Source organism: Haliaeetus leucocephalus, unplaced genomic scaffold (genome assembly GCF_000737465.1).
Source record: "Haliaeetus leucocephalus isolate CR32 unplaced genomic scaffold, Haliaeetus_leucocephalus-4.0 Scaffold932, whole genome shotgun sequence".
NCBI classification, from domain to species: domain Eukaryota; kingdom Metazoa; phylum Chordata; class Aves; order Accipitriformes; family Accipitridae; genus Haliaeetus; species Haliaeetus leucocephalus.
In genome coordinates this window covers 10,518,884-10,528,016 of record NW_010973368.1, presented here as the reverse complement: position 1 = coordinate 10,528,016, position 9,133 = coordinate 10,518,884, and the positions used below count along the sequence as shown (strand labels likewise).

General features: G+C 35.9%; 1 protein-coding gene across 1 annotated transcript in view; it reads right to left on the bottom strand.

The window, feature by feature from the left end:
• The window catches only part of TDP1 (tyrosyl-DNA phosphodiesterase 1), a 49,112-nt gene that overhangs the window by 19,957 nt on the left and 20,022 nt on the right, over positions 1-9,133 (bottom strand). The window contains exons 12-13 of the mRNA XM_010583818.1: positions 5,149-5,256; positions 3,547-3,649 (exon numbers count right to left, since the gene is read on the bottom strand). Coding sequence (XP_010582120.1) covers positions 3,547-3,649; positions 5,149-5,256 — 211 coding nt within the window. The remainder of the gene's footprint in view (positions 1-3,546; positions 3,650-5,148; positions 5,257-9,133) is intronic.

The window sequence follows — 9,133 nt, the reverse complement described above, 5'->3', positions numbered from 1 at the left end:
CCCCTCCTCCCCCCCCCCCCGCCCCCCAAAGCGGCTTACTTACACTTCTATAACCATGTTAGGAGCACAAGTGAAAGTTCAGTTTTGAAAATACTGGCCCCTAGCTTTTGCATTTGACACTGACTATATTAAATATAAGTTGTGTTTATTTTCAACTTTAAAAAGAAATCACAAAGCAGTATAGAAATTGTATTTTTCATGACAGTTTTTTTCTTATTAAGAGAGAAGGTGGACACTCCCAAGATGAAAACTAGAATTTCATTACTGCTGTAAAGTTGACAGTTACACAGGTGTTAGATAAGACAGCACAGTAACACTGTTACAGTCTCAAAGCCTGAAATCTTTTTCTAGGGGACAGTCACAACAATCAGATAGCAGGGAGCACTGGAGTAGATGATCAGTGGACAAATCCTACTTCTCTAATTAATCAGATATTACCTTGCAGGCATACTATACAAGATTACAGTTCTTGATCCCAGTGTATGAAACATATTAATTCTCCCACCTTTTTGCTACTACAAACATTAAAAACAAAATAAACATTTTTCATCTCTTTACTGAATGGTCAAATTTTCAGCAGTGACTCTTCTGCACTGCAGAAGTTTTCACACTGCTTGCTGCTTCAATGAATGTCAAAACAACATAGACTTATATAGCAATAGGTGAATTTGATCTTTTCTTGAACATAGTGGGGACTGGAACCAGAATACCCTGACTGCCTTTTCCAAAAGGCTGATCAAAAGGAAAAAAACACAATGCCAGGAGTCAACGACTCTTACACATTTAAAAAAAAACAAGTGTTCTCTGGGGTTCATTTCATAAACGAATTTAGAGTGTGTATATGAATGTAGAATGCAGCAAAAATTGCTGAAAAGCCTTTAAGATTCAAAGCAATGCAGCCCCCCTCCCACACCAAGTGGAATTATCTCTAGTCCCTAAACAGAGGTTTGGCAGAGGGAGAAAAGAGGTCAAATTTTTGCAGTGTTTCAGTGAAACCTTTCCTCTCATGAGAGCAGCCCCAGCCAATGTCTTTTTTGCCTCTCACTTGATGACCACAAGGCTTGAGCTTCATTAGGAACTGTTTACCCAAGAGTATTTAGCAAACCTGTTCTTTCCAGTTGTCATTACTAGTAGAGTACTCACACTGGATTTATAGCAGAATCTATCTCTAACTTTTGTGTAAACAGGCCTGCAGGCTTCTGCTAAAGGCTGGAGCAGATGCTTAATAAGTATCCAGTGTGCTCTTAATCATCAGTAAACTTAGCTTAGACACTGCATTTAAATTCTGGTTATTTTGATGCAACACAAGAATAAAAACACTTCATTTCTAATAATTCTTAATCTCTTAAATGTCTAAGTGGATTTTACTCCAACTGCTAAGACTGGGCTGTGAGCAGAAACAAAAACATTAATAATTTTGGCCTAAATAAACACCCAGAATGATGAAAAAGTCATTAACAGCAGAAAGTTCTAACTAGCTGGCAAAGAAGGTAAAGTTGTAACTTCAGATTGCTGAAATCTTCCAAGGTTCAAGTGGCTCAGAACCTTTTGTATTTCTGATAAACTAAATGCTCCTGAACAGATAACTCTGTTCATCAAATTGAAGTCTGATTTTAGAATGAAACGCGAGTTATAGAAAAACCTCACAAGAATCAGATCAAAGGCATTATGACTTACAATATTAGGTGCAAGGAAGAAAATTCATAAGTTTTGGCCCTCTGAAAAGTGTTCTGGTGATCCCCCCCTCCCCTGCTCCACATGCAAAAAATCCTGTGTAGAACGCAAGATTCAAGATGGAATGCAAGCCAAATGTTTTCACAAGGATTTTTCTTTGGGGTTTGGATTTTTGTTGTTGTTGTTTTGGGGTTTTTTGTTTGGTTGGTTTTGTTTTGTTTTTTTTGTTTGTTTAGGTTTAAGTGAAAACTCTGCAGATTGGTCAGATCTGAAACAGGTATGGTCACTCTTGGCAAAAAGACTAACTCAATTATTCCTCATTTTCTACCCATTTGAAGTATGTTTTCCAAAACTAGCAATGCATGGAAAAAGCTAGTCAGAAGAGGAGTATTCAAATTATGTAAAATGACTGCACAATCTGGTGATCAGTTATGTTCATACAAAAAACTTCATTCACTAAGTAGAATCATACCAATACCATACGTAAATTCTTTGCTCAGCAGCATGTGGAGATAACAGCCACCTCCTTAGAACATTATTTTATCCCTTGAGGTCAGTTGCTGTTAAAAGTAAAATCTTTTTGCACAATTTTTTGCCCAACACTTCATTATTCTGTTATTAATAGTTGTTTATGCAAGTGATGGGTTTTGGTGGGTTTGGGTTTTTTTTGTTAGTTTGGGTTTTTTTAAGATTGCAGTGATATCAAAACCAATGCTTCCTACTATAGGAAGGTTGTAGGATTTTTCTTGTTTCAGTCTAATCAACACATTTTCTCTAAAAGTTTTCTTCCACATAACCATGCTGGAGAATGATGTCTGAGATTGGTCTCTGAAATTGTGAACCTTAGAGACACACTGCTATGTAAACTCCTTAATAAATGTCAAGTGAGATATAGTTCTTTAGCTACAGCCAGAAACCATCAATCTTAACATTGCTATCTTAGGAGACTATAATTATATAGTTATGGTAGGTAAACATTTTTATGATGTCACAGTACTAGTAAATATTCACGTGGAACTACATTACTAATCAACAGAAATGATGAAACATTATGTGAACAGCTGTGAACATTATCTAGGAAAGATGTATTCTTCATCAGAAAAGTATTTCTAAGGACTTTTAGCATACAAACGCTTTTTCAGAGAAACTTGCAATTTCTTCTCTGGAAAAGAAGAAATTTCACACAGGAAGGAGATTGAATGGTTTCTGATCATAGACTAACTGATGTTGATAAACACATCACATCTCCCAATCCTCTGCTCCACACACTAGAATAATAGTTATTTTGGGTCAAACTTGTCTTCTACATACCAAGACTGCTGTCACATTGGTTTGGAAGATACAATCCTTCAACTTTTAAACAGCCTTTTATGAAAGTGTTCTTAGATTTGTATCGGAGATTTTTGAAAATGCATTTGAGAATTTCTTCTCAAAGCAGAAAGTTTGAGAAGAGACAGTCACATGGTTTTGCAAATGCATTTCAGGGAAAGAGCAAGATCAGCCACCTTGTTTTTCAGGTTACAACCCATATGCATCACTTCAATGTGATTATGCGCTTGCAGCCTACTTTTAAGAAGCACAGAAGAGATTTGATCATCCTTTCCAGCAACATTTAGTTATGTTACAATTTTAAAATATTATTGCCTTTCAGTAACACAACAAAAGTCACATCAATACCAAATCTGTACTTGCTGTGTAGGAAAACAGACTATTTCTAGTTTAAAGAATACCTTGTATAAATTCCATTTGCTATTAGCTTTCTAAAAGAGAAACACAGAACCTAGTAAGTAGATTATTCAGGCACACTTGTATTCATCAATGTTTGCAGATTCTCAGCATATCCCAGGACTTGTACTTGAACTATGAACTTACAAATGCTGAAGGCAAGAAAAGGACTCCAAGTTCATAAGAACGGATCATCAGTTGGGTGCCATTTTTTTCCAGGGCTCCCCAGGCTGCTTTAGATAGATTGGCACTACAAAGAGAAACAAAGCATTTCAACAAGGCATAATTTTCACAGCAGAAAATGCTTAAGTACCACAGCTGTAGCAATGCACTTCTAGCAGGAGAACTTCAATCAGAACAGTCTTTTCAGAAAAAGTGATCTGGGTGTTATTCCTTATTGCTATTTTTACAGCACAGTGGGAGCAGTAGAGACAATATGTAAGAGGGTATTCATACAACACATGTGGATAATTATACAAGCCTCCTTGTGTCATACAGATCTAGAAGACAAATTCAGCCTTCCGAATCTTCTCTCCAGATTTCAGAAAGGAACTTGGTATTTGTAAATAACTTCAATTTCATGACTTGGATCAAACACCAGCTCAATTATGACTAGTTACATAATACATTTAGTACAAAGGATTTTTGCAAGTGTTAAACAATCATTTACTCCTAGCATTTTGTTCTTTAATATATTTATGAAAACAAGTATTTATCAAAGAGGTATTTTTGTTTCAATGTGCTATTCAGCACCATGTTGTAGTTAATCCTTCATCAGTATCTTCTGTGAAGTAGATCAAGTTGGGAGTCAATACCAAATACAATTCTGTTGTCAAAAATACAAAGAGCAAAGTACAAAGCTTCAACATTATGTTTTAACTGACAGACATACTAGATGCTTTTTGATAGTAGCAAAGGGTAGACTAGAAGAAACATGAGAAAAAATAAAAGCAACCATGAATTTCTGTATTAGGTGGACTCAGCATCACATTTGAATGACTTAAATCCTTTAAAAAAGCACCTTAGTCATTACTACTATTGCAGGCAACAGTATTGAGTAATAGAATTTAAAAAGCCAGAATAAAAAGAGGAAAAAATAAAGTAACTGAGCATTTAAGAGTAAAGATAGAAAGATCATAATCTATAGTACATATGGTTGCACAAAAATCAGTTTTGGCAAAACTGAAACCTATCTGTATTTTTTCATTCACAATAAGACCTTCTCCCTCATGCCAAGAAATTTCTTGCTCCCTCTTTTGGCTTCTTTAAAAACAAAGAACAGAAATGCAAACCTAGACTTCAAGCTAGACTGCTGAACAACTCAATCTGACAAAAGGTCAGATTTCAAACACTAGGTATCTACATGTTTTGTAACAATAAGGCAGCACAAGGAAAAACTTCAGTTTAACCCACATCTATTTTGTACAAACTAGCACATTCATGTACAGCATGTGTTAAAGAAACTTAACCCGAGGTTTAAAAATACTTATTTCAGTTGATGCTGAACCCTGAAATTGGCAGTTACAGCTCAGGCAAGATTTTGGTGTGATTGCCAACAGTTCCTGGCATAATCATTTCAACGTGCAGCCCCAAAAGGGGCAATGCAATGAAGAAACAAAATATGACCAAAAATTCCTATCACTACTTATAGTAGTATGAAGATTATGGCATTATATTTTTGCACCTGGGCCTGCAACTGACAAGAACTTTATATATGACTAAGTGAGAGGTGTATGGTTAGTTGTTTACCTTGTAACTAAGAACCATGCAATCTTCTGGAAGTCAGGAGAGGGTCTCATGTACGTCTTAATGTGAGGTATAGCATGACTTCGACCCGAGACTTCTGCTGACCATTTGCTAGAAAAAGAAAAGGAATTATTTTCATATACAGTTTTAGTTTGAGGTCTAAAAACCTCACCATACTACAATGCCATGTTTTGCATAATACCACCCTACACTTGTCACATTTAATACTAATCTCCCCTACAGAAAGGCTGAAAATACTTTAACTGAATTTTTAATCCTGAAATCCAATCTTACTAGTAGTCATAATAGCAGGATTTTTTTTCTTTACAAATATAGACAGACAGATATTCTCCTCAGTGTATCAGGATCTCCTAACAAGTTTTTCCATTCCTCTACTCCAGCTAGCACTCAAGAAACTAAGCCCAAACTTCCAGCCAATATTTCTTCTTTGAAAGCTATCAATGGTTATGCCTTTAAGCAAAGGAGCTTGGCACCAAACTAAACCTCACAAAATTCCCCAAGCTTATTACAATTTATTATGCATGAAGTAGAGGCAGGGAACAATTGATAGATTGTTGACAACTACCCTTCCTCTTCCCTTTTCTGTGCCCCTAAGCCACTAAGAAATTTGAGGGCTTAAGAGAGAAGAGGTCTTATCTATGTGTATATATAAAAACTAGTTTAAAACAACAAGCCATTGCTGGGGTAATTCAGCATCAATGTTACAGAACTAAACTGTAAGCAAGCAGTAAGTATATGTACATAACTGAAGGTATGTAATCATGGTATTTGGAACCGCTTTCCACCCACAGCTGTTAGTCCTCATTCAAAATCAGGAAGAAGGCTTCCAAATACACCTTCCTCCACCCAGAGACTTTTCTTTCCTTAGTTTGGAATACAATAGGCTCTGGTTGTCACAGTCTTGTTTCCCTAATTTAGCATTCTGTTCTAAAAGGCAAATAAAAAAGAATTGATCAGCTCTGAAAAACCTCTTAAGTGAACTGTGTTTGTTTAAAAGCCTAAGAAACCTGAAGTGGAAGGGCTGGAATTATTTACTGAAGTTGACTTCCAGGACTAACTTTCACATTAGTTAAGTCAAGAGGCTTTGCAGTTCAGGGATCAAGACCTACTTACTTTAAACAACCCTATCCTCTGGTAAAGGAACGAAAACTGTTTTTGAGAACTGGTCCTGTAAACCTAAAGGGCAAGAGCTGAAACACTGTATGCATGTTTGAGCAAACTAGACATCTTTATATTTTGATGCAAGCCACACTGAAGTCTGTTTCTGAAGAACAGACTAAGATATGTATGATACAGAAACTTGTGCACCCCTACAGAGCTCTACACTTGCCATACATACAGATTCTAAGTCTATACCATAACTCAACAGCTCTTGTTAATAGCTTTTATGTTACAACTAACAGTTTAGGCAAACATTATCTTTAAGTTTAAGGCACAAAAATAATTAGGTAACTACTGAAATTGTAGAAATGAAGACCAGAAAAAATAGTAGAATTGGGAACTGAACACAGATTTTCTTTAGCTCTATCTTGCTGCCTTACTTGAGGACCAACTTCTCCCCCCACTATTAACTGCAATAATTTTGAGATTAGTATCTCAGTCTACTGCCTTTTTGCCTCCTTATCTTTGACAGATACTGTCTTTTAGCAGTATTACCCCTTCTCTTCGATTTACTAAACATAGTAATCTAACAGCAGTTAGTCTCAATTACAAGTGGTTGAAACTGTTACTCCAGAAGTTAAAATCAGAAAGGGGAGCATACATTTTCGCCACATTTTCTTTAGCAGGACAAAACAAATATGTAAGGACAAAAGGAGGAAAGAAAGTGATTATGTTCTCCAATGAGGTTTCGGGGGGGGGGGGGGGGCGGGTGTTTGGTTGTTGGTGTTTTGTTGGTGTTTTTTTTTTTTAAAAAATTACCTCATTAAAAACTCAGATTCTTTTAGTAAAAGCATTATTAGCAAAGAAGTGTTTAAGAAGTGTTTTCTCTTCAACCTAAAAGTCAGCTTATCTTCAAACTGCATAATGGAATGATAAACCAAAAGAACTGGAAGGGGTTTCAGATGAGTACAATATCTCATTTAATCTATTCTTAATACAGCTAAATTTCAACTTCACCATGGAACTTTCCTGGCATATTTTAGGAAAAAAAAAAGTCATAACAGATTACAAAAAGCCTGAAGTAAAATACAAGAGCAGTTGCTTTGCACAGCAAGGATGAGAGCATACGTCAATATAACAATTTCAGGCTACTTCTAGTCGAATTGACTTAACATGTTTTAAGCTGTAAACTTTTCATCAGAATGCAGCTGGCAGAGCATGTACACAGGACTGATCTCATGTTGCAGTAAACTTCAGGAATATTCAGTATCAGAGATAAATATGGTAAGGTAAATGAAACTAGCTTTGAGAAATGTTATGGAGCAAAACCACAACTTGAAGTAGCTATTTTTCTGACAGCTAGAGGTCATGGTACCATGTAAGCTAAAAGCTCAGGTGTGGTGTGAAGAAAAGGAGTTAAGCAAGTAGGTGTTATCAGAATATGAACAGTAAAACATGAAAGCCTTTTTGCTAGTTTTTTATTCTTTTACACCCCTAGGACTAGAACTCCTTATCACTAATACAGCTTAACACTAACTTTAGACCACTAATCCTGACATTTTTACTAGTAACTTGCTGCTACTTCATCCCTCCCAGTCTTTTGTGGCATTTCAATCAACAGCTTTTCTTTTTTCTTTTTTATTACACAGCCTCTAATGTGATTATTAAGTGCACCGAATTAAAGAGGTAATCTACATTCCAACTCTTAAAATGCAACAGCTTTTGCCCCTCCCATCCCTTTATTTTTCCAATAGCTATTTTTGAGTTTCACATAATTTGGTTTTTTCGGGAAAGGAGAAGGGGAAAAATGTTCTCTACCATGAACAAGGTATCTTTTGCAATATAGAAAATACTCTGGACTCACTTGCACTGCACTAAAAATGTGAATGCTTACAAGTTGTTGCTTTTATATCTACTTAACTACTTGCAAAATTTCTTAAGTATGTTTTAAACATTTGATAAATATTTGTTTTACTCTGTGATGAATTTTTGAGTTTGAAAGGGAGACTACACTGCAATCACAGTGCATGTAGCTGGAAGACATATAGCAAGTATCAATTGCCACCAATGTCTGATATTTCTGGCACAAATGAGGTAAAGGAGCAGACAGAGGCCCCTTTACAAGTGGAGCTAAGAGATGAGGAAGCCAGATAATCCTAACATCCTGAAAATTAATCTGTGCAGACAGTCAGCCCCTAAGCAGAGCCAGGAATAACTCATTTTCTACAATACCACCTCTTTCACCATTTAGTTCTTACTTCAAATAGTGAATGGGCTTTCCATCTCAAGATACTGGCAACAAGGCTTGAGCAGAATTAAAACAACTCACACCAGTAGTCTCAACCATAAGAGAACAGTAGGTCCTTTGTGTAAATGCTCCATATCTCATCTTTTATGATATTAGGGGAACAACACTGTAGTTCTTTGAACTGAGAAGAAAGATGTTCTTCAAAACTCTGCAGACCTAGAGAATACATAAAGCTCTAATACAACTACTTTTGTAGACTTGTCAACAACAAGTCAAACCAACTTCCTCCATTCTTTGAAAATAAAAATTTCACAAGGTAACTGCACAAACATAAGGCACGTGGTATTAAAAGACAATCAATTAAAATGAGCATTAAAATACAATGTTATGTACTGTTAAAGCTGATCAACTGTTTCAAAAGCAGCAATTAACAGAAATCATTAAGCATTACAAATCTCTCCTTATCAATTAGTAATACTGAATACTGAAAGGAAAAAACAGCAACCCTACCAGAGAGAAAACTGAACAAATTGCACCATTTACACAGTAGCTAATCAAAACCAAAAGAGTCTAGGAATCATTTGCTATGATCAGAAATCTGAAATCAATATTAAGCTT